Source organism: Lucilia cuprina, chromosome X, assembly GCF_022045245.1.
Source record: "Lucilia cuprina isolate Lc7/37 chromosome X, ASM2204524v1, whole genome shotgun sequence".
In the NCBI taxonomy this organism is placed as follows: domain Eukaryota; kingdom Metazoa; phylum Arthropoda; class Insecta; order Diptera; family Calliphoridae; genus Lucilia; species Lucilia cuprina.
The window spans coordinates 14,584,699-14,612,399 of NC_060949.1; the positions used below are offsets into that span (position 1 = coordinate 14,584,699).

At 31.9% G+C, this 27,701-nt stretch overlaps 2 protein-coding genes across 3 annotated transcripts in view; both read left to right on the plus strand.

The window, feature by feature from the left end:
* Positions 1–25,450, plus strand: part of LOC124421304 — a 45,550-nt gene extending 20,100 nt beyond the window's left edge. Inside the window, exons 1-4 of one of the 2 annotated variants that reach the window (XM_046956264.1) lie at positions 19,755–19,821; positions 20,537–22,006; positions 24,879–25,025; positions 25,084–25,450. In XM_046956264.1, coding sequence (XP_046812220.1) covers positions 21,320–22,006; positions 24,879–25,025; positions 25,084–25,269 — 1,020 coding nt within the window. In that variant the 5' untranslated portion in view covers positions 19,755–19,821; positions 20,537–21,319 and the 3' untranslated portion in view covers positions 25,270–25,450. Of the gene's footprint in view, positions 1–19,754; positions 19,822–20,536; positions 22,007–24,878; positions 25,026–25,083 lie in introns of those variants that run through there. The other variant, XM_046956261.1, reaches the window with a different exon arrangement.
* Positions 1,199–5,100, plus strand: LOC124418533. Its single transcript, XM_046945165.1, has 3 exons — positions 1,199–1,208; positions 1,293–2,245; positions 2,287–5,100. Exons 1-3 carry the CDS (start codon positions 1,199–1,201, stop codon positions 5,098–5,100), a joined length of 3,777 nt encoding a protein of 1,258 aa, XP_046801121.1.
* Positions 25,451–27,701: the final 2,251 nt, after the last annotated feature.

Here is a 27,701-nt window from a genome sequence, read left to right on the forward strand (position 1 = left end):
TCTTTATTGTTATGAATTGTTTTTAGTTAGTTACAGTCCACAGTTTGAAACGGTTGTAAATAAACGTTTAAGACAAATATCAAGATTATTCGTTTTATTCGCAATCATAATTGGTCCTCTTCGCCAAATATTGGACTACGCGTCCGGTTTGTGTTTTAACAAAGGACAATTGATATTGGACAATTCGCGAGTGAAATCGGGAACACATCAAGTGTACGAACATATATTGTGAATATACGTTATTAGTGTCGCAAATTGGAAGGTCCAATAGGCAAGCAACAAGCTTCCTTGGACACTGTTTGCATTAACAGCACAACAAGTGCATTTATGTATTGATAATACAAGTGATTTGTGTGGCAGGTTCAAGGCTCCAAGAAGCAGGCGATAAGCTTCCTTGGACATAATCGAGTGTTTCACGTGAACATTATTTCGGTTTCGCGGTAATTGGACAATAAGGTGCTCGGCGCACAACAACAAACATTCGTTCGATTTCGTGGAACGACAAGTGCTATCAAGTGCAAATCAGAACAGGGCAAGATTGAACAGAACATGGTGATAGTGTGTACAGCGACAAGTGAGTACAACACGAATAAGTAGAATGACAACTAGTGGCATAATAGTGTGTACAACAACAACGAGTGTTAGAATAGTCGGTACAACAACAAGTGCAGAAAAGCGCATATACTGAACAGCGCAATAGAGTGTGGGAAAATATCAACGGTCGTTTGTTTTTTTTTTTTTTGTCTACACATGCGCATGTATAATTCGTTGCAAATATATTGTATGATTGTGTGTTTTTTCGTGGTACAACAACAATATAATTTTATGAACAGAGCTAAAGACAATCGTGGTGAGAACAATATTCTGCGCATGAACGGTGACGTCGCAGAGCTATTATATGTGTTTTAAGCAAATTGAAAATACGTTATTTTTGGAAATTGATATTTCGGTGTATTGAAACGGTTTCGCGAATATATTTATGACTACACGCGACGCGCGACAATTATATGTGATTGGACAAAAGTGAAAATACGTTGTGTTTGAAAATTGATATTATTGTGCATTAGAACGGTTTCGTTGGCATAATTGTAACTGCACGCGACAGACCGTAGTATTGAATGCTTATGGGCAAAGATTTTTTGAATTTTCGCCAACTGGAAACTGTAATTACAATCTTTTAATTATTTATATGACTACAATGGCTACAAGTATGAAGAGTATACAATCGAAACGACGTTTGGAGAAATCATCTATTTCACGCGATTTAACATTTGTTTAGAATTTACCTGCAGAAATTAGTGCTACACAATTGGAAGCTCGTTTGGGCCGTTTGGATGCTGCTTATAACGGATTGAAGGTGCTGACAGGTGAATTGTATAATTTCGAGGAAGATAAGGATTTTGTAGATCCTGAGGATGATTTTGCGGAATACGAAGGGAAATATTTTATGGTTAAGGGTATTTTTACGGATTTGATAAACTCTCAAAGGCCCCATGAATCGATTTCTGATCCGCAAAACGACGTATTTAATAGATTATCTGAACAACACTCCGCTTTGTTGAATAGGCTTGATACTCCAGTGACTACGCGCAATGGCGATGGTGATTTGCCTAAAATTAGAATTGAACCTTTTACCGGAAAATATGCAGATTGGCCATCTTTTAAGGATCTTTTTAATAGTGCTATTGATTCCAGACCAAATCTGACGAACATACAAAAGTTCCACTACTTGAAGTCCGTGTTAAAGGATGATGCAGCTAATCTCATCAAACATATGCAGATTACAGACTTGTCATATTCTACTGTATGGGATCGACTCAAGGAACGTTATGATCGCCCGCGGCACATTGTGAATTCCTATATTGAGACTTTTATGTCAATTTCGTCACTGAAGGAGGAAAATTCAACTGGGCTTCGTAAGATTTCTGATGTTTCTAACGAGGTTATTAGGGGTCTGGAGGCTATAGGTTTTGATGAGCGCGACCATTGGTTGATCCATATACTTCAGTCAAAGATTGATCCTGATTCTCGTAGAAAATGGGTTGAAAGGACGCAAGATGAAACGAAACCTACGATATCATCATTCTTAACATTTTTGGATCAACGGTGTGAGGAAATAGAACTTGGTAGAAACACTTCTTGTCAGAGAAGTCATAACAGTCTCATACACAATTCGCAACCCACAGATGGTGATCAACATCAAGTTACTACATCTAGTTCGAATATCGTTACTTCTCCAACGGAAGTTACTCAGCAAATAACTTTGAATACTATGGTTTCACATAGTATTCTTCAAGAAAACTCAATTTCAAACGCATTCTGCCAACGGCATTGGTTAATGTTCGAGATCGTGACGGGAACTTTGTAGCCTGCCGTGTTTTGCTTGATACGGCATCAGAATACTCGTACGTTACCGAGGATTGTATTAAGCGATTGGGATTACCACGCAGTGCATCACGTATGCCACTCTCTGGAATTCAGTCGATCAAAGCTGATCCAACACGCGGTCATGCTTTCGTTCATATTAGATCTAGATTATCAGGGAAATCTGTGGATACTTTAGTACACATTTTGGGGCATATAACTGCTTCCCTTCCTAGGTCGACAATCATTAGTTATGATTCTACACTATTTACTAATCTCAATCTTGCAGACCCTCATTGGAATCGGTCGTCACCTATTGATATATTGCTAGGAGCTGATGAGGTCTGGGATGTTTTATCAATGGAGAAATTGGAAAATGATCAGGGTAAAGTCGTTGCAGTTTCCACGATTTTTGGTTGGGTGGTAACATCGGGTATTTTACCTTGTGAAGGTCATGCACCTGCTACTTTGCTTACGTTGGTCGATCTTGATCGGTCAATTCGTGCATTTTGGGAGATTGAGGACTGCTCCAACATATCGAATAAGAAGGATGCCGAATCTTTAATCGTTGAACAACATTTTGATACTACTCATCGCAGGCACAATGATGGAAAGTATATCGTTGAACTTCCATTCAAGGAAGATGATATTAAATTTGCTGAAACCTATAAAGGTGCTCTTGCACGTTTTAATGCTACAGAACGCAGGCTGTCTAGAAATCCAGATCCAGGGGCGCAATATGTGGAATTTATGCGAGAGTATGAAAGTTTGGGCCACATGCGAGAGCTTTCTCCTGATGAAATAGAGGTTCCATACGGACGAGTATACTACTTGCCTCATCACCCAGTTGTTGGGTCGAAATTAAGGGTTGTCTTTGATGGATCTTTTCAGGATGCTTCTGGTAGTTCTCTGAATAGTAAATTATACATTCCACCGTCAATACAACGGAACTTATTTGCAGTATGCCTTAGATTTCGCCTGCATGAATTTGTATTCTCCGCCGACATAGTCAAGATATTTCGTCAAATCTGGGTATCGGAAAGTCACCGCAACTTTCAAAGAATTCTATGGAGGGAAACCCCAGGAAAACCACTCAAACATTTTCAACTATGTACAGTGACATATGGAACCGCCTCTGCGCCTTTCCTTTCAGTTAGAGTACTCGAACAGTTGGCTATTGATTATAATAAATCCCATCCCAACGCGAGTAAGATCTTATTGGAGGACTTTTACGTCGATGATGTCCTGACTGGTGCCTCTTCTGAACAACAATTGAAACAATACCGTGATGAACTCGTTGATCTTCTACAACAAGCTGGATTTCAATTGAGTAAATGGGTGTCCAATAGCGACACACTGAAACAAACTAACCACAACACACCAAGTTTTTTGAAGGATAATGACTCAACTAAGGTCCTTGGTATACATTGGTATTCTGACGAAGATCGTATCAGGTACAAAATATGTTTGGGAGATCCACAACATGTCTCAAAGAGGACGATTTTGTCCGATGTGGCCCGAATCTTTGACCCGCTAGGACTGGTGTCCCCGGTTGTTATAAAATTCAAGATTTTATTCCAAGAGTTATGGCTCATGAATTTAGGTTGGGATGACCCACTGCCACCAGACATAGCGGACGTGTGGATGAAATATCGTGAAGATTTACGAAATCTTAACAGGTTACGGTTGCCTCGCTTTGTACCGAATATGAATACGGACATTACGCTACATGGTTTCAGCGAAGCATCCTTGAAGGCTTACTCTGCTGTAATATACTGTTTGGTAAAGGACAAACACGGTAACATCAAGTTATCCTTGATTGCATCGAAAACTCGTGTATCGCCGCTTAAGCAGATTTCATTACCCAGATTGGAGTTATGTGGAGCCTTACTACTCACTAGACTGATGAAATCAGTAATTTTGTCGCTACCACATACGAACATTCAATTGCGTGCCTGGTGTGATTCGACTGTGGTGCTATCATGGTTATCAGTGCAGCCGATCACGCTCAAAACATTTGTTGGAAACCGTACAGCGGAGATATTGGAAACTCTCCCTAGAAGCGCTTGGGGACACGTTTGTTCAAAGGAAAATCCCGCTGATTGCGCATCACGCGGTCTTATGATGAATCAACTTCTAAATCACGACCTATGGTGGTCGGGACCAACATTTTTGAAAACTTCGCAACAACCTGAAAGTGATTCTTCTCAGGCAACAATCAACAACACGGAGGTGGAAGCCGAAATGAAAACTACAACAACTCACAGCTTAACTACGCGTCAACATCCTACAGAACGTCTATTAGAGAGGACACTTGCAAATACGTCCAGCTGGTGGAAACTTTTACGCATCGCGGCATATGTACGCCGCTTTGTTAACTTACGTGTACGGAAAGTCAAAAATCCGAACACATTTTTGACGTTCGATGAAATCGCGCAAGCTAACATAACATGCCTCAAAATGGCTCAGGATTATTTTTCATCGGAAAGAATTAAGCTACAACGTGGATTAGATCTCGACAAAGGTTCTAAACTGACAAGGCTCTCACCATACATTGATGAACTAGGACTTCTCCGAGTAGGAGGTCGCATACGACACTCGGAACTTGCTAATGCAGTTCAACATCCAATAATTCTTCCGGGTAAGCACAAAATATCGAATCTAATTCTTGAGGAACAACATATAAGAAATCTACATCCTGGTGTATCAACATTATTCGTGATTATTCGTCAATAATACTGGATCGTTGGAGCTAGGAATCTAATTCGTCAAATTACACATAAGTGCGTAAAATGTTTTAGGCAAGCACAGCATGCAACACAGCAGCGAATGGCAGATCTTCCAGCAGTTCGAGTTCGACAGGCATTTCCCTTTCAAAATAGCGGATGCGATTATGCCGGTCCGTTTACACTTAAAATGCACGGTGGACGAAATGCTAGAACAACCAAGGGATATATATGCTTATTCGTCTGTATGGTTACATCAGCCATACATTTGGAATTATCAACAGACCTCAGTACTGAGTGTTTTCTGGCAGCTCTACGCCGTTTTATGGCTCGGCGTGGCAAATGTTCTACAATATATAGTGACAACGGCAAGAATTTCGTTGGTGCCAAACGAGTTCTAAATGAATTATATCAACAACTACAATCTGAAGGACACAACGAGGCCATTGCAGCATCCTTGGCACAAGACGGGATAAAGTGGATTTTTACTCCACCCTACTCACCACACTGGGGTGGTATATGAGAATCGGGCATCCGCTCGGTTAAACTACATTTGCGCCGCGTTATTGGTAACAGTATACTAACATATGAGCAAATGCACACACTTCTTGCTCAAATCGAAGCAGTCGTCAATTCCAGGCCACTGGGATACGCTCCGGACACAGATATTGGCTATCTTTCTCCATCTCACTTCTTGATTGGCAGGCCAACTACCATGGTACCTGAAGGTAATCTCACTGATCTGAATCCGAACCGCCTCGACTACTGGCAAAATGTACAATGTATGTACCAAGGCTTTTGGAAGCAGTGGAGTCAGGAATACTTAACATCCCTACAACATCGTCCGAAGTGGTGCGATAATCAACCCAACATTAAAACTGAAGACCTGGTCCTAGTGAAGGAAGACAGAACTCCTCCCTCAACTTGGGTAACCGGCCGTGTGATTGAAGCCTTCCCAGGAGATGATGGTTTGATCCGAGTAGTGAAGCTTAGAACTAACAAGGGCACGATGACCAGGAATATTACCAAGATTGTCAAACTCCCAATATGCTGAAAATGTTATTTCAGGGTCGGCCGGGATGTTTAGGAACGTTCCCAACTCTGCCGAAAAATACAACACTGATTTTATATTCTTTATTTATTTTGTTTCTTTTTTACACTATTCTTCTTTATTGTTATGAATTGTTTTTAGTTAGTTACAGTCCACAGTTTGAAACGGTTCTAAATAAACGTTTAAGACAAATATCAAGATTATTCGTTTTATTCGCAAACAAAAGGATTCAAAGAAAACAACAAAAGATTTAGTGGAATATTTAAAAGATGAAATAAATGCACTGGAGCCCATTTGCATTAAAATAAAGGAATTCTCTATTAACGTATCATATCAGCTAAGCTTAACAATGATTGATGGAAAGGTCAGCAATGCCATAACAGAAACTTCTTCCTTCTGGAGATGCTCAATATGTAATGAGAAAAAGTCGCAATTCTCAAATATAAAGAAAAGCAGAAGTATTAATGAAGAAGTCCTGTCTTTCGGAATTTCACCACTTCATGCCAGAATACGATTTTTGGATTACTTTTTACACATAGCATACGACCTCAAATATAGAAGTGTGCCAGAGAATCTTACTAAATCAATAAAAAATAATGAAGAATTGAAAGAACTGAGAGAGGAAAAAAGCAGAATCCAAGAGGAATTTAAAGTTCAGATGGGATTAAACGTCGACAAACCACTTCAAAGTTGCGGTAGTACAAATGACGGTAATACGGCGAGAAAGTTTTTTTCGTGATTTTGAAATTACTTCAAAAATAACTGGAATCGACAAGGAGTTGCTTCGAAGAGTTAACACTATTTTAATGGCACTGAATAGTAAACATAAAATTACTGGAAATCGATTTGGGGAATATACATCTGAAATTTCTAAATTACTTGCATCTCTGTATCCATGGAGGGAACTAACACCAACAGTACACAAAGTATTGTGTCATGGTCAAATAATAATTGAATCGAATATTCTTCCACTTGGAGAGTTAACAGAAGAAGCCCAGGAAGCGAGGAATCGAGATTTTAAGCATGTTCAACTTTTCAGCTCAAGAAAATGCTCCTGGCAATCACAGAATGAAGATATTTTTAATAGTTTACTTCTATCTTCTGATCCTGTTCATTCAACTATGCGAAAAAGATGGATTTGTTATGAAACTCTATCATCTCAAGACGAGGAAGATTTAAAGGACTTATATTACCTTATGGATATGTATACCGATATGACAGATTATTTTATAGAAAATAAGTAGTGTTAGGAATTAACTATATAAGTAGGATGTAAGAATTAATTGTATTATGTTTAAGATAAACAGTTCAAATAAAAAAAGCTATTATACTAACTGATGATATTGTATTAAATTGTGTTTTATATTTCGGTGGGTGGGAAAGGTGGTTTGTGTGGGGTGATTTAGGTGTTGTTGTGCGTGGCTCATAATAAAATTATATTTTTTTATTGTATATACAATGTTATAGTCTTTAATAAAATAATTAACTAAGTAATTTTTAAAAATTGTCCAAATATTTTATTCAACACCAAATGTATGTTCTGTCATACTTAATACTAAAATATGAAAAAGATGAAATTAAGGGACACAGGTTTAAATGAACATATTTTTGAATGTAATTGAGATATTGGCTTGAAATTTTTTGTAAAGGGTCGAGAATTTCCATATCTAACTAAAAAAAGATATTAAGGGATAAATATGGACTAAATTGTTGTAGCTATCTGCAACCCTATTAAAATTTTGATATAAATCATAGTTTTAGAAATTTAACAAATATGTAATATATGACAAAATCTTTATTTATGAACAAAACTCAATGAAATCTTCAACGCTTGTAAAATTTGTCATTTCAAATAAGAAAATGCAAAAAAAAAAATTGAAAAGGCCAAAGGGCATCCCGCAATTCCCAAAAATAGGAATGAAAATCCCAGAAATGGGATTTTTTACATATTTGCCCATAGGGTCTACATTTCTTTCAGGGCTGGAAAAATACTTTTGGAGTAAATAGAAAACATATTGAGGTTTCCAAAACTGATTTCAGTTTTCTGATCCCAGCTTTGGGATTTTAGAACATGTCGCCCAAAGTTGAAGTTTTGATAAAAAATAGGACATATTCGGAAGGACGCAGTGGCAACATTTTCAAAAAATAGGACAAGTTTTTTACGCCAAAGCGTTTTGCGTAAAGATACCTTTTAGAAAACTATAAAATTGTTATATGTTCTTAAAGAAAATTTTATTTTATTAATAAAAGAGTCAAGACACATTTTGGGCAAAAGAACGGCAAAAATCTAAAATTTTTTGAATTTTTAAATTAAAAAACGTATATTTTTGGATCTGTAAATGATATTGATCTGAATTTTTTGTATATTATTGGAAATTTTGTTGTCTAACTAACAATTGAGTCCATTTGGTCCAAAATTACGCCCGGTATTCAAAAAAAGGCGGACCAAGGTATGGTAAATTTTGTATCACTAAATTTTTAAATGCCTATAACTCGGATATTATAAGAGATAAGTAGTATGTCCAAGCATGTTCTTCAAGATCTCGTCGAGCGCTTTCAGAAAATATAAAAATCTTTTCAAATATACGAACAAAATTCACAAAAAGAAAACAAAATACATAACTCAATGAAGCCAATGAAGCTTTTGCTGATTTTAAATAGCGATCTTCTCGAAAGCATGTCTAACAGAATTATTAGAGATTCGGATCTTGCCGATATCTGGTGTCCTCTAAAAACTGATTTCGACTCCGTTTTATAAGGATCCATACTTTACTAGCTAATACCCGTAGCGAAGCACACCTTAACTAAAATAAATACATAATAACCAAAAAAAATTATTTTTTTACTTTTTATCCTAAATACTCATATTGACACTAAAGTAGCTCCGACAAAATTTGAGGACTTAACTTATTATTATCTAAAAATATTCTATTTTTACATTTTCTTAATATGGGCGTGGCTCCTCGTCCACTTAACATTTCAAAATAAAAAGTAGCCTATTACCTATTCCATACATACAGGAATACGGTGTGAAATTGTCGGTTCAGCCGTTTAGTAGTCTATAAGGTTCAAACATACAAATACATAAACCCCTTCAGAAAATGACTTTAACGCTCATTATTCACTTAAAATACAAGTATAGCGATGAAATTTGACATAAATAAGTTTATTACTAGCCAAAACCTCTCTATAAAATTGTATGTGGATCGATCCATAATTGACCCTACCCCCAATATAACGTCCCCTTCAGAAAATGACTTTAACGCTCATTACTGGCTTAAAAATGGGAATATAGCAATGAAATTTGATATAAGTGAGTGTCTTACCAGCCAAAAAATATTTATGAAATTTTATGTGGATCGGTCCATAATTCACCCTACGCCTCATATAAAGTCCCCTCCATAAAATTACTTTAACGCTCATTACTGGCTTAAAAATACGACTATAGCGATGAAATTTAACAGAAGTAAGTTTTATACTAGCCAAAACCGCTCTACTAAATTTTATTTGGATCGGTCCATAATTGACCCTACCCATATAAGGTGTCCTTCAGAAAATTACTTTAACGCTCATTACTGACTTAAGCAAACGAGTAAAGCGATTAATTTTGACATGAGTAAGTGTCTTACTAGCCAAAAAACTCTTTACGAAATTTTATGTGGATCGGTCTATAATTGACCCTACCCCTCATATAAGGTCCCTTTCATAAAATTATTTTAACGCTCATTACTGGTTTCAAAATACGAGTACAGCGAGTTTTTTCACAAGCCAAAATCTCTTTACCAGATTTTATGTGGAACAGGCCTTAATTGACCCTACCCCCAACATAAGGTCCCTATCAGAAAAATACTTTAAGGCCCATTACTGGTTTAAAAATAAGAGTATAGTAATAAAATTCGTCTCAATTAAGTTCCTTGCTAGTCAAAAACTCTTAACTTAATTTTCTGTTTATCGAGCCTTAATTGAGCTAACCCCATATAATGTCCCCATCAACAAATTAATTACTGGGCTAAAAAACGAGTAAAGCGATAAAATTCGATATGACCTGTAGGAACCAAGATCGTTCTACAATCTATAATTGACACTACCCCCATATAAGAAAATGACTTTAAAGCTCAGTACTGGCTTAAAAATACTAGTATATTTATGAAAATCAACATAAACTAGTTTCGTGTAAGCTAATATTTCTATCTCTTCTATAGGAACCGAAATCTCTCTATTAATTTTTGCGGCACGTTTTATTTGACCCAAGGACGAAGCCTTTTGAAAATGGTTAAAATCGGTCCATTATTTCACCTAGCCCCCATAGAACAGATCCCCCTGAAAAGGACTTCTGAGCTCATAATTATGTTAAATATACAGATATACCGATAAAATACCGCACAACTAAGTTTTATAGAAGTCTTGATGACCCTCGCAAATTTCATAAAGATCTGGCCCCATTTGACCCTAGCTCCCATACAAAGTCCCCTTCAGAAAATTACTTGAATGGACCAAATTAACTTATAAACTCAAATATCGCCATGAAATTCAGCACAATAAAATATTATGTAAATATAAATATATTCATAAAATTTTATCGGGCTTGGTCCATATTTGCCCCATATAAAGCATCTTTCAAAAAATTAGTTTTTCATCCATAAATTGCTTAAATGTATCGGAACAAGGGAATATTGAAGATAAATACTTTATTATGAAAAATAAATCACATTTAATTTAACTGGAGTAGGGTATCATATGGTCGGCCTGCCCGAATATACTTTCTTAAGAATAAAATTATATATATTAAATTAAGCAAGTATAAGAAATACATAAATCATTAATGTATTATTTTAAAATTTAAATGAAATATATTGTCATCAAGAGAAATTATAATGAATCTTTAAGAAAAATGTTATAATTTAGTAACTAAATAAAATTTTTTTTTGGTTTTTATTTATTTAATTTTGATTGTTGTAGCGGAGCACACTGGGTATTAACTATCTGTATATATAGAAATGAATGTGTGTTTGTTTGTATGTTTGAACGCTATAGACTACTAAACGGCTGAACAGATTTTCTTGAAATTTAAATAGGTAATAGGCTACTTCTTATTTTGAAACTTCAAGTGGGCGATGAGCCACGTCCACATTAAGAAAATATAAAATTCGTATATTTGAGATAATATAAAAGTTAGAGTCCTCAAATTTTGTCGGAGGCACTTTAGTGTCAATATGATTATATAGGATAAAAATTGGGCGGACTAGTTAGAGGGCGTGGTACCTCCCATATAAATTAAATAAAAAAAATTCGTTTATCTTGGACTCTATTACAGTTAGAATCTTAAAATTTTGCATGAATAACTTTAACATCCATGTAAATATTTTGGGTAATAAATTGGCGGACTATCCATGAGGGGAGCGGCACCTCCCATATAAATTAAAAAAATTGTTTATTTTGAGTTAATATAACAGTTAGAGTCCTCAAATTTTGTCGGAGCCACTTCAGTGTCAATATGATTATTTAGGACAAAAAGTGGGCGGACTAGCGTTAGGGGGCGTGTCACCGCCCATATAAATTAAATACAAAAATTCGCTTATCTTGGAAACTTTTACAGTTATAATCTTAAAATTTTGCATGAATAACTTTAAAATCCATTTTCGGTAACAAATTGGCGGATGGGTATGACTGTAGACGGTTTTGGAAGCCTTTACACTGCTAGCTTTCAGTCTTTTGGGGTGGGTTCGTGTCCAAAACATTCCCTAAAAATCACATACCATTTGTACTAAAAATCATAATATTTTATAGACTTTTTTTTTGCCTGGGTTTTTTTAACGACTAAATGACCAATAAATAATCAATGAAATGTAATTAAACTGAAAACTAAATTGACAACTTAAATGAAAAAAGGAACTTAAAATAAAGCTTAACTTAAGCCTTACCCAACTACGAAACTAACGTGAAACGAAATTGCTGGACACCCTAGATGTTTTGTGGTCATTGCCTCGTAACCCTTCCTACCTTGTTTTAGCCTGGGCAAGTTTAAACTAAAACCCAAAAATTATGTATAACCTTAACCTTTCACATCCGTAAGAAATCAAATATTATTTATAGATCCATTTTAATTAACTAATTTATTCACCTTTCAAAAAATAACAAAATTATTTTATATAAGTAGTAGAAAAATTTTTTTAAGAACATTCACCAAGAAATGATAAAAGTGATTTTAACAAATTCATCTAATTTCCTTGAAGTTACTTCCAAATATAAAAACATACTAATATAAAAACATACTACTGATACGTGGGATTACGTCCCTTGATTGTATCCCGAAATAAATCTTAATTTTACCAAAAAAAATGTAAAAGACATCTGCGCGAGTGCGTAAAAAATGACTTACAAGTCACTCGTTTATTTTATGAATACTGTTTGTAGTGCGACCGAAGTTTAAAAATCAGTTGATCATCTACACACAAAAATACATGTGTTAAAGCAAACAAATATAAAAGAAACAGAGACAATAGAGTTAAGAGTGAAAAACAAATCGGAATAATGTATGATCTGTTTCGAAATGTTTCGAGACAACTATTAGTGATTTTATAAAATTTGTGTTAATTTAAACAAAACGCATTGTTACAAGTATAAAATACAATTAGTATAATTTAGAGTTTACTTTTAATCGACAAAATGCAAATTATCAATGGCTATAAAATATTTTTAAATTTTTTCACTCATTTGTATTCCATAATTAGTAATAAATTGTAATTAAAAAAGAAACGACATCAACATGTTTTGTTGAATGCTTTGAAGCAACTAAATAAAATTTTTGTATTTTTTACGCCCTTGTTAAGAGGTTCGTTTACGATCGTGTTGTGTAGCGAAGTACTATGGTTACAAAGCTGTTTGTACGTAAAAGTTCGAACTGATCACACTGATCACTCGTAGATTTCCAGATGTTTTTGCTGCCATTAAGATGTTTTTGCCTAATTATATCAAACACTACACAACTCTCAACGAGCGAGACGAGTAATATTTCATTTCTAAATTAAGCAAGTTGTGTGTGATTAAAACTCATTTGTTGGAACCTACACATCCTGCACATGCTTGTTTAATATTTTCACAATAGTATACGACCGACATCGGCAGAGCGTAAAATTTTCTTGTCTCACTAACACTACTTCAGTTTTTGTTTTTGCATTCTTTGTACTGAAAGAAAAGTTTGTAACATTTTCTAATATTGTGTAGTGTACTACTTTACAGTGTTCTCTATATGAAATGACAAAAAAGCGTTACATTTTGGATTTTTTATGATAACTGATAATGAACTGGTTTATATTTAGGGGAAACATGCATAATTTAACATTAGCGTGTCATTGGCGAGCATGGGTTCGTATTTTTAATAATAGCACGTCATTAAAATAAGTGCTTATAACCAGTAAACATTCGATATTTATTTTAAATGCATTAAAATCCGTTAGGCATTCAGCCAACATAGTATTTTCTTCTCTTATTAATCAGGATGTTAAAACAGACTTATTATTACTAATTTTAACAAATATTAAATACAAAAATCCAATCAAATTAATGGTATTTTTAATATTTATTATACGAAATGTTCATTTTAAATCCTAAGAGAATACCAAATAATAGTGAATTTTACAATTCTTATAACAGAATATTACATATGTGAATTGTGTGCAATTTTTCATGACTTCACTTATGACAAATTTATAAGAATTTTGGCATGTATTTAAAATGCATTAACAAGAATACGTACAAAAGAAATCATGAACATATCCCTTCTTCTTGAACAACTTCAAAAAAAAACTAAAGCATAAACTATTATTTTTGTTCATTGACATCGGAAATGCATTTATTTGCAATTTAAGATATAAGATGGACCTTAATGTATACTCCGTGCAGTTAAAACTAAATAAATAATGGAAGATTTTAAAAACAATTTAACAAATAATGGATTGTAATTTGTATAAAAATATCCTTCATGGTGTTTTGCACTCATATGTAGTTCTCTAAATTTCAATTAAATGAAAATATTATCAGGACATTGATGGAAATGGACTTATGTCAGGAAATAACATAGCACATTTGTTAAGAAGTTTGTGTCGATGATTTAACTTTTTTAAAATTTTCATTATTTAACTGATTTATTCAGAAAAACCAGAGTAGGAAGAGCGTTCAAATTGATTTCTCTCTCGAGTGATATTAATTCGAGCGAAATAAATTGTTTACTTTCTTGTGAATTTATCTTTTTTTCTCGTGACATTTAAAAATTAATCTCACGAGTGATATTTAAATTTAAAGAGCGGAAAATAAATTTCTCTCATGAAACGAGTACAAAAGAGTATTTTATGAGTTTTATAATATTGTAAATCTTAAGAAAATGAAAAGTAACTTTTTTTGTGTGAGTGTGTAAGCATACATGTGCATTTTTGTATATGCGTGTGTAAACATTAAAGAGTTATGTTTGCCTGTAGATGTTCGTAAATTTTTAAAATGTGGTAAATTTCCAGAAATTTCATTATGATTTTATGTCTTTTTATGATCTTTGTGCACGTGTGCAAATAGAAATATCAATTGTTATTGTAATTGAAGTAAGAAATAGGATATACGATGTGTCAATTAGGTTTTTGTATTAAAAACATTTGTTGATGCAATTTATTGTGTTTTTTTTCATAAAAATGTACAGGTCAATAATATTTTGAATTTTTTGAATTCCAGTTTTTTAAATTGGGTTTTTACATTTTTTTTTGGATTTAATTATTTATTTCTTGAAAGGGCATTTTAATATTAGCATTTTTTCTAATGCATCATCATAATTGCATGGTCATATTTAAAATAAATATGTAATGTAATAAAATATTTTAGAGTATTTGAATAATAATAATATCAATACTTTGACAGCTATTTAATTATCCCCGTACTAATACAATTATCCCCGTACTAATACAATTATCCCCGTTTCCATATAAAATTCCTACAATAACCCATTAATATCTTTATTAAATATTTATAAATTAGTGTTTAACCCAAATAAAATGCTTAGAAATATATGCAAGTTTTTGTTTTATAAAAAAACATTATTATTTTTTAAAACATTTGTTTGTCGCCATAAAACAATTTTCTCCGCACACACATCCATCTTTCACATACATATGTACGTACATACATCCTTCTTAAACCTGTTTTCTTGCACACATTTTCTGTTTTCTTGCACACATTTTCTGTGTGCGAGTTTTATTCAAATTCTATTCATTACCTCTTGTGAGAGAAATTAAAAAAACAATATATATAAATATCGCACATGAAGTGAGCATAAAAAATTAAGAGTTTTAAAAAAAAATAGATCTCGCAAGATTAAAAATAAATCTCGTGAAACTGAGTTGTAAAGCGAGAGAAATAAATAAAATTGTATTCACGAGTGCAAAAAATGCCTACTCTGAGAAAAACAACATTCGGCAAACAGGAACTTATCTTCATGTTTAACATCAGAGATTTCTCTGTGTGTATCTCAATCAAAAAACTTCAAAATTAAGAGAATGACGTACGTACGTGTGATTGAGGAAAAACCAGAGAGCTCTTAAGGCGGCTCTTCGCGTATATCTGATTTATAATAAAATTAATATTAGGGTCACGCTAAATATTTAATTTTTATACATACCATACAATATCTTAATAATATAAAATGTTAAGAGTAACTTAAAAATCTGTGATAATAAAATTCATGAAACTGTGATATATATTAAACTGTGATTCGGGCAAATGTGCAATTTTAGATTTTAAGCATTATTTTTGGGTTTTAAGTTTTCCTTTTGGTTTTTAAACTTTAAGATGTTTCAATTTTTCTTATTTTTATACCCAGCATCAAAAAAGATGGGGGGTATATTGTTTTTATACCCACCATCAAAAAAGATGGAGGGTATATTGTTTTTATACCCACCATCAAAAAAGATGGGGGGTATATTGTTCTTGTCATTCCGTTTGTAACACATTGAAATATTCGTCTAAGACCCATAAAAGTATATATATTCTGGGTCCTTATTAGATTCTAAGACGATCTAGCCATGTCCGTCCGTCTGTCCGTCTGTCGTCTGTTGAAAACACGATAGAGTCCAAACGGAAGTAGCTAGGAAGTAGTGATATATATTAAACTGTGATTCGGGCAAATGTGCAATTTTAGATTTTAAGCATTATTTTTGGGTTTTAAGTTTTCCTTTTGGTTTTTAAACTTTAAGATGTTTCAATTTTTCTTATTTTTATACCCACCATCAAAAAAGATGGGGGGTATATTGTTTTTATACCCACCATCAAAAAAGATGGAGGGTATATTGTTTTTATACCCACCATCAAAAAAGATGGGGGGTATATTGTTCTTGTCATTCCGTTTGTAACACATTGAAATATTCGTCTAAGACCCATAAAAGTATATATATTCTGGGTCCTTATTAGATTCTAAGACGATCTAGCCATGTCCGTCCGTCTGTCCGTCTGTCGTCTGTTGAAAACACGATAGAGTCCAAACGGAAGTAGCTAGCGAGCTGAAATTTTGCACAGATACTTATAGTTGATCCAGTTTGTTTGGTATTGAAAATGGGCAATATCGGTCCACGATTTCGCCTAGCCCCCATATAAGGCCTCCTTTAGAAAATTACATTATCGCCAATAACTGACTAACAAAAGCATCAATAGCGGTGTAATTCGGCACAAACATGTTTTATGGGGACATAAATCTTTTCATAGAATTTCATAAGGATCGGTCCATAATTGACCCTACCCCCCATACAAAGTACCCTTCAGAAAATGACTTTATCGTTCACAACTGACTAACAGAAGCATCAATAGCGGTGTAATTCGGCACAAACATGTTTTATGGTGACATAAATCTCTTCGTAGAATTTTATAAGGATCGGTCCATAATTGACCCTACCCCCCATATAAAGTCCCCTTCAGAAAATGACTTTATCGCCAATAACTGGCTAAGAGAAGCATCAATAGCAGTGAAATTCGACACAAACATGTTTTATAGGGACATAAATCCGTTCATAGAATTTCATAAGGATCGGTCCATAATTGACCCTACCCCCCATATAAAGACCCCTTCAGAAATTGACTTTGTCGCTCATAACTGGCTAAGAGAAGCATCAATAGCGGTGAAATTCGGCACAAACATGTTTTATGGTCTCATAAATCTCTTTGTAGAATTTTATAAGGATAATTTACCCTATACATAATTGACCCTATCCCACCTATAAGGTCCCTTTCAGAAAACGACTTTAATGCTCATATCTACCTTAAGAAGCATATATATAACAATAATATTCGACATATAAAAGTTTTATGGGAAATAAATCATTTTCTTAAATGAGTCCATTATTATATGATGAGTCCATTATTATGTAACCCCCTAATAATGTGCCCTTTAGACAACGAATTCAACGCTCATACACAAGTTTCGTGCGAGCCAAAATCTCCCTATCAAATTTTATAAGGATCGATCCTTAATGAAAGTAAGAATATCGGTTCACGTTTTCTCCTATCCCTATTAAAATGCCCCCTTCAGAAAATAACTTTATCGCTAAGAGAAGTATGCTCATATCTGCTCATAACATATCTGCTCATAACATATATATAAAGCAATAAAATTCGACATAAAAAAGTTTTATAGGAAACAAAATCATTTTCATAAATTTAACGAAAATGGATTTATAATTGACCTTACCAAGGTCCCCTTCTGAAAATGACTTTAGGACATATTACTGACCCAAAAATGTAAGTACATCAGTAAAATTCTACATAAACATGAATGATTTGATGGTGGGTATATAAGATTCGGCATGGCCGAATATAACATTCTTACTTGTTCACTATTTGTTTTAGAAATCTAATTGTCTAGAAAATAACGAGCGGACTTTCAACTTGGGCCTTGGCACCACACATATGAATTAAATACAAAATTTTGTATATCTTGAAAACTGTTAGATAATTACAATTTTTCATAGATAGATAGACATTGGCGAACTTTCAATAATTTGCTTGATATCTCTCATATGTAATATATTGTTAATCTGGAAAACTATTGTGGTTAGAATTTTCAAAATTGTTAAAAGGGTTTTTATACCCTTCACCTTCGTGAGAATATACCCTTCTTTGTCATCCCATTTGATTAGATTTTTTAATATAAAATGTTTAAAATGTTAAGCTTGCTATGATCAAAATATATAAGAGGTAAAATTGTAAATTTTACAGATAAAGCATATTCAAAGAAGAGAAAAATGTTTATTTCTAAACAAAGATTAAAGCTTTTAATGTAAAATGTTTAAAAAAAGTATTCACAATATTGTTTTTATGTATTTTTAATATTATGCATTCCTGAAAATTTTTTGGAGTGTACGATTTTTTTGCAAGTTATTCTCTTATTTGAAAATATAAAAATCTTCGTAATTAGAACAATATGAAGCGCAAAGCTGGTTTAGATGCCTTATGTATTTTGTTTTGTAATTCGTTAAGCGTTGTTGTTGTACATTTTGTTTTGCTTTTGGTGTAATAATAATGTAGTCGGGAAAAAATTTATAAAACTAATATGTTCAAAATACACTATGGTGAAGGGTATATAAGATTCGGCACAGCCGAATATAGCACCCTTACTTGTTTATTTCTACTAGAGGGTAAAACAAAAAATATTGTGTATCATAAGGCATTAGAATAAGAATTATTCTTTAAGAATAAAAAATATATTAAATTTTAGCAAGTAAGAAATAAATAGATAATTAATGTATTATTTAAAAATTTAAGTGAAATATATTGTCATCAAGAGAAATTATAATAAACCTTAAAAAAATTATGTATTTAATTTCGATTGGCGGACTACCCATGAGGGCTTGGAGCTCCAATAACGGACGGTCTTTCAATAGGGGGCTTGGCACCACATATATGAATTAAATACAAAATTTCGTTACATAATTCCAATTTTTCATATATAGATATATATTGACGAACTTGCAATAATTTGCTTGGCATCATTCATATTTAACATATGTTGAGGTAGTAAAGAACTCTCGACGTATGAGTGTGCTGTCGTATATGCTTTATGGATACAAATCATCGAGTATTTTGTTTGTACATACATGTAGTTTTGTTGTTTATATTTTGACATTCTAGGTATGTTTCTATATGTTGTTTTGTTCATTCTGATTTGTGGGATTTTAATTGTTTTGAATGTTGTGTTTCTTTTGATATTCTTTTAAATTTGTATACCCTTCACCTTCGTGAGAAGGGTATAAAGTATATATATTCTGGATCCTTATAGATAGCGGAGTCGATTAAGCCATGTCCGTATGTCTGTCTGTCTGTCTGTTGAAATCAGTTTTTAGAGTACCCCAGATATCGGCGAGATCCGAATCTTCAATAATTCTGTTAGACATGCTTTCGAGAAGATCGCTATTTAAAATCGGCAAAATCGGTAGATAAATAACGGAGATATGAGCAAAAATCCGAATTTTTTCGGCGCAAAAGCTGAGTCGGCGCAATCGTAGCCGCCGGTTGCACATGTAGGCGGTGACAACGTTTTATTTTTAAGGTATGATTTTTTAGAACAACATACTTGTAAAATTAATGTAGTATTTTCCAAATATCTTGGAAAATAATACTTTTTTTTGCAATGTTTCCATTTTTTTCTACATAAAGGTGCTGTTGTTTTTATGTTATTTTGGAAAAAAATAATTGTAAAAAAGTAAAAAATGCAAAAAAGTGTAACCGATTTTTGTAAAAATATCAATGATTCTGTATCAGAATCTGAACTAAGTTCAGATTCTGAATTGAATATAAACAATGATATAAATTATTATGAAAAATTAATAAAATTAAAAGAAAGAGCAAAAGGAGTTGCTAGTTTAATAACAAAAAGTGATGGGGCGGTATGTTGGCGCTATTTTGGGCACTTACATGTGTCCAACAAACTTGTTTTAAAAAATTACAAATTTTGTAAAATCTGCTTAGATTCCTAAGAAGTTTTATTAAAAGGGTGAATATCTTCAATACTGTTATTCTATGCTTAATGGAAAAGAGCCTTTTTTTCTTAAGAAAATGAAAGAACAGAAGAAAGTATAGTTGGACATGGTCGACCATAGGATACCCTATACCAGTTATAAAAGTATAGTTTTGTGTATGTTGTTTATATTAAAGTTATGTATGACAAATCTCATTTTCTATTTTTGTTGTTGTTAAATACGTGTGTATTTCATTATACATTTTTATGATTCAAATACAAAATGAATTGAATCATTTTAAAATTATTAATTATTCGTTTAATTAAAAATGTTTTAAAATTGGTTTGTTCTGTGTAGTAAAAATTTTCAGAAATTATGTGTGTATATTATTATTGTTTAATTTTTTATCATAGGTTTAGCGCAACAACATCAACTACAAATTATACGAACCACCTTAGGATATGTCATGACATAGACATCAAAAGTCAAAACTACATTAAAACAAAAGCTTTAACTTCTAAATGCCTAACCTCATGTTTTTTAAAAACTAAATTTTCACATGCAAGGCGCCTGGCGGAAATGTGTTGCATTGATCTACAAGCTTTTAATACTTGTCAAAGAGTAGGGTTTCAAAAATATGTTAAACATATTGACCCTGCTTCATTTCCAACATCAACAACTGTGGCCACAAATGCGTTAAATGATTTATATGATGTATATCGTGAAAAAAACATTGTCAACATGCCCAAAAAATATTAATATAGTTTTAGATATGTGGACGGATAAATATAAAAAATATCATACATAAATATAAAAGTACATATATCCAAAAATTTCAATTTAAAATGTATTTCCTTAAAAACGGAACATTTTCCACACCCACATACAGGAAAAGCGATTGCTGAAAGACTAATGGAAACTATAAAATATTTTGGATTGGAGAATAGAAATATAAAAGTTATTTCAGATGGAGGTTCTAATATAGTGGCGGCAATGAAAATTAAAAACATTGAGCGTTTCAATTGCATGGCTATTTCGTTACACCGATTCATATCTCATGATATCCTAAATAATACTCTGTTTGAAGACTTAAATAAAATTATTTCAAAAATTAAACAAATATTTCGTGCTTTAACGTATAGAGGTGAGGATATTTTAGAATACAACAACTAAAACAAAACGAAAAATTATTTGCCATGCTAACAAAGATTCAAAATATAACAAACTGCATTGAATGCGATGAAAACATTGTGTTTAGTGACATAGAAAGTGAAATCGAGGCAGTTTTAAAAAATCCACATTTACCAACTTTAAAAAATTCTGTGGAAACAAGATGGAACTCCCTTCTAAATATGATAAAAAGCTTTTCCCTGAATTGTGAAGTTATAAACATAGTACTTTTAAAAATAAAAAAAGAAGAATTACTAATTCCTGCAATGCAAGGGGAGCTAATTAAAGATTTTGCGGATTTTTTGGAAATTTTTGCAGAAGCTACTACATACATGCAAGGCCTGGAATATGCAACGACATCTACTGCTATATATTTTTATGAAAATATTTACACAACCTTATTACAAAAAGGCGAGAACTCTTCATTTGGCATTATTTTACATTTACACAACTTTGCAAAACAAAACTTTTGTAAACGATTCAACATAACCAAATTACACCTAGTTTCTGCTCTAATGGACCCCTGTCAGAAAAACTGGTCAAATTTAATGAAATATATTAAAAAAATTCCAGCAAATGTAGGCGTGCCGGATACATTTGTTTTGGAGAATGAAGTCGAAAACTACATCACAAAAGAAAACTTGATCTTACAGAAAATAAAGAAATATGGTATTGAAATAAATATTCCTGAAGAGCCACCTGCAAAAAAGGAGGTAATTATATGTATGAAATTAATAAAAATTAATTTAAATAATATAAAAAAAGACAAATATTAAGGATTATTCTAAAATTAAAAAATTTTAGAAATTTCTAAAAATAATTTAATTTAAAAAAATATATAATTGAACAAAATTAAAAAATTTTGGAAATGTAAAAAATTTTATAAATAATTGAAATTTCAAAAACATACTGCCTGTTTCACAATATCGAAAACACATTTTCTTTCTTGTTTTCAATATATTTGTAAGAAAGAAAATATTCTTTCGCATTTAGAGAAACCGACAGTTAAATAATATTTAAAATTAAAGAAATTAAAAAAGGAATAAATTAATGAAATTTAAAACAAAGTTATGGAATTTAAAAAAAATAATATTTATGATATTTGCAAAATTTTAAAATTTAATTAACAAAATTTAAAAAATTTATGAAATTGCATAAAAATGAAAAAATACGTAAATTGATCAAATTTAATACATTTAAAAAATGTAAACAAAATTAAACAAGTAAGAAAGCATAGTCGGGCGTGGCCGACCATATGATACCCTACACCAGTTATGAATATTAAATGTGTTCTATGGGGGCTAGGTGAAATAATGGACCGATTTTAACCATTTTCAATAGGCTTCGTCCTTGGAAATAAAACGTGCGTGAATCCAATTATCTTGAAAAATTGCGACCTGTACCTTGCGAACAAGGTTTACATAAACAGCCAGCCAGACGGACGGACGGATATAGCTTAATCGACTCAGAAAACGATTCTAAGCCGATTAGTATACTTTAAGGTGGGTCTATGACGAATATTTTTGTATGTTACAAACATCAGCACAAAGCGAATATACCCTCCCCACTAAAGTGGTGTAGGGTATAAAAACTTGGCATCTCAAAAAATTAAACAAAATTAAAAAATATAAGAAATAAGAAAGATTTAAATAATTTTAAAATATTTAATAAATTTATAAAATTTATAAAAAGTTCGAGATTTACAAAATTTGAAAATTAAAGATAGATAAAACACTCAAAAAATTTTTAGAAATTTAACAAAATTAAAAAAACTTTAAAACACAAAACAAGTTAGAGTGCTAGGTGAAATAATGGACCGATGTTATCCACTTTCAATAGACTTCGTTCCTGGGACAATAGAAGATCATGTACCAAATTTCATTGACTTATCTTCAAATTTGCCATCAAAAACTCACTTTGACCAAAGATTGAATTAACACTTTTTGAATATAGGTTGTCGATATGACTCATACTAAGCGGGATATTCATAAGAAATGATTTTTTGTAAATTGTTAAGTTTTTTTTAAATAAATTAAAGAAAAATAAAAAATTTTTAAATTTGTTAAAAAAATCTTTAATTTTTGTATTTTTATACCCCCCACCACCATCAGTGGTGATAAAGGGTATATATAACTTTGTCATTCCGTGTGTAACACCAAGAAATATTCATCTGAGACCCAACAAAGTATATATATTCTGGGTCCTTATGAAATGCTGAGTCGATTTAGCAATGTCCGTCTGTCTGTCTGTCTGTGTAAAACACGCTCACGTTAAAACGAAGCAATATAATTTAACCAAATTCACCCAAAATATTCATTATTATCCGGTACAGTTTGGTATTGAAAATGAACTAAATCGGTTCACATCGGGAAACGTTATGAATCAAAATTTAAAACAACTCCGGAAAAAATAAGCATTTTTTACACATTCTGATGTAATTTTCTCGAAAACTATGCAAGATAATATCATGAAAGTCAACATACATTCGTTTCTACACAAGATATTGATTCCTGGTGAAAATTGCTAGAATCGGTCCATAATTTCATATACCTCCCATACAAAAGTACATATTCCCGGAAAATTAGTTTTTTGTTAATAACTTCCGTTAGAATGTTGATATCTTCACAAAATTTTACCAGTTAAAATCTTATGCCAATAGAATTCACTTAACTCATTACTAAATTAAGATATCCATATAAAATTTGGAATAAGTATTGCTCATATGCACAAAAATATTACTTTGGAAGTTTTTTCCGATCGGTCCATAATTGATCATAGCTCCCATACAAGGTCCTCTCCCGAAAATCACTTAAACACACATAACTCATTACTAAATTAAAATATCCATATAAAGTTTGGTGCAAGTATAGCTCTCACATATAGAAATATTACTATGAATTTTTTTCCGATCAGTCCATAATTTGTCATAGCTCCCTTATAAGGTCCCCTTCCGAAAATTACTAAAACAATAACTCATTACTAAATTAAGATATTCATATAAAATTTGATACAAGTATTGCTCACATATACAGAAATATTAGTATGGAAGTTTTTTCTGATCGGTCCATAATTGGTCACAGCTCCCATACATGGTCACCTCCCGAAAATCACTTAAATGCACAATATTCATTGCCAAATAATGATATAGATACAGAATTTTGAAATTTTGTCTTTATATACATAATTGGTCCTAGCTCCCATACAAGGTCCTTTTACGAAAATACCTTAAACGCACATTACTCATTACCAGGGAAACCGAAAACATGCTCTAAAAAAACTTATTTCTACAAATATTTGATCAACTAAAAAACTATTAATATAAAAGTAGCTGGTGGAGGGTATTTAAGATTCGGCTCTAACTTGTTTAATTTAATATTTTTATTAAGTTTTTAAAATTTTGCAAAATTTTGAATTTCTTTGTTTTTTTAGTTAAAGAAATTAACGAACACAAACCAAATTTCAAATTTTGTAAGAATACATTCACTAAAAATTCATATAATTAGGACAAAACTAATTTTGTTGGACGAATAGCGATCAGACTTAATAGAGGTTTTTATTTGCATAATAACATATTTTATATAATAGAAGATTTCAGATAACCGTAGGAGAATGTTAAACTTCCTTTCGGATACCGGCGACTGCTCTTCCAGGGACATAGTTTCTATCGAAATTCAAAAATATTTTGACATATCAGTCCATGAAAGCCTTGACTGGTGGAAGGAAAATCAAGAGGTAGTATTAAAATATTATCTAACTAATAATAAACTAATAATATTTTATGCATTAAAAGGTTTTTCATAGGATTGCTCAGTTAGCAAATATTTGTTTTGCAATACCCGCAACATCGTCTTCTTCCGAAATAGCCTTTTCTATGGCCGGGTCCTGCATAACAGAGAAAAGGAGTAGACTTAACCAAGCAACTGTCAAAAAACAATTATTTATTCATGATAATTTTAAAATATTTACTAAGGATTAAATTAAAATTATTATAATTATAACCTTCACCTTTGTGAAAAAGAAATACATCGTCATCTGAAATGGAAAAGTGCATTACAACCAAAAAATTAAAAATTTACTTTTTGATTAAAAATGGGTCAAAATAAATGTCGCTTATTTTGTTAACTTTATTTTCAAAACCTCCGAATTAAACATGTCGATTAAAACTTAAAAAATAACGATAAACAAATTGCTAGCAATTCTGCGCGTTAAAAAATGTTTGTATTTAAATTAATTCATTTGAAATAATATCCTTTTAATATAAAAATGTTATAACAATACATACGCTCTTATAGGAAAATTTCGTTTTCCTAATATCGTTTTTAGTTTATGTTTTTTTTTTCCCCTCCCGAAAATCAGAAAAAATATAACTCATAACCAAATATTGATATCCATACATTTAGCAAAAATATTGCTCTTATATACATAAATTCACTATTAAATTGTTTAACGATCGGTCTATATTTGGTCATAACTCTCATACTTGGTCCAGAAAATCACTTAGTTTCACAATATTAATTACCAAATAAGGATATAGATACAGAATTTTGAGTTTTGTCTTTATATACATAATATATACATATACATTATAAACATAGTCCATTTCTGAAAAATATTTAAACGTAAATTGACAGTCAAAGTTTTCGGGATAAAATTTTACATAAATGCGTAATCGTATTTCACTATTAAATGATAATATCTCGATAAAATTCGAAATGAGTATGTTCTGTGTATAGATAGATCATTCTGATAAAATGCTTTCAAACTGGTCTAATATTGATCATACTTCTGATTTACGTCATTTAAATCGTTTCAAAAATCACTCAAACATATTTACTTCACTATAAATACTGATATCGGAAAAATATACAAATCGTTCTCCTAATTCTTGGCATCTAAATGATCTTTTCAGAATAAGTCATGGCATCCGTACGAGGTCCACAACCAAAACTCAATATAAATTTTTCTGGGCCTAATCAAAATTAGTTCCACACATGAATAAATGTTAGTACCTTCATTACGGAAACAAAACTTGTGTGGAGTTATCTAAAAATTTGATAGTTCAATGGATTTTAATAAGAAAATGCTTGCTGGTGGAGAGTATGTAAGATTCGACACAGCCGAATATAGCACTCTAACTTGTACCGATTTAAAGTGCAACAACATGCTATATAAAATCATGATTTGACGTCATGTTTCTTCTTTTTCTCACTTTTTTCTATATATTTGTTATACAAAATTTCCATTCGAGACTTACAGAAAACTACTGAACCGATTTACATGAAATTTGGTACAGCAATACGTCTGACCTCAGAATCTGGATTGGATGCCAAGCCCCTTTTTGCAACAAATTTTTGTAAAACAATTATTAAACAAATTTTACGTTCTGGCATACAAAATTTACTGATCCAATTTTCATAAAAACTATTATAATGTATGTTGTGGAATGAACAGTACGAAACATTACATCTTCAAAACGTGTAATATGTAATTAATAATAAATATATATGAGACTCTTTTTAATCTTTCACTACATAACTACTAAACCGATTTACATAAAATTCGGCATATTAATAGGTGTAACCTTAGAAGTTAAAAAACACTCTATATTATATTGATTGGATGCTACGCATATTTTTATGTTCACTTTTAGAATACCAGGTATAACACCAAATTTCTAGGCTAAATATAAAAAATATGAACTGATTTTCAAGTAATTTGGCAACATACAGTGTATTTTTCGAATCAACTTTTTGATCTGGATTTCATGCTTCATGAAATTTAGTATGACAATAGTTCTATCGTGCAAGGTTAGGTTAGTTTGCGGAAGGGAATGTTTAATACATAAAAAATACACCTATACCACTAATTTCAGGAATGTTGTGGTCTTAATGAAATGCAATGACTTTTTTCTGTCTACTTTTTGTTACATTTATAATGCTAAAGATCATAATATATACTTCTTATATTATTTGACTAGAATACCCTGGGTGCTTCGCTACCCTAACTATGTTCAATATCGTAAAAATATCAAAAAGTACCATCGGAAAAACGAAAAAGTACAAAGATCTCTCTCAATAAATTCTCATTTAATAAGGACCGTGTTTTCCATTATAAAGAATCCATTTGAATAATAGAATAGTACCAAATAGTTCCCACTTCCAGAATATTATTCAGTCAAGACCATGTATGTTATGTTAAAATTAATGTTCATAGTTTGAATATTTTAGAAAATGAAAAAACTACAATTTATGAGATAAAAAGTACTAAAAAGTTGTCTCTTAAAGAAATCTTATTCAATGAGGACCATGTATGTTTAATAATCATGTGTTTTCAGTTCATATTAAAGAACATACATAGAGTATCATTTGAAGGAAGAAAAAGTACCAAAAGTGCAATAAAGTTTACCTA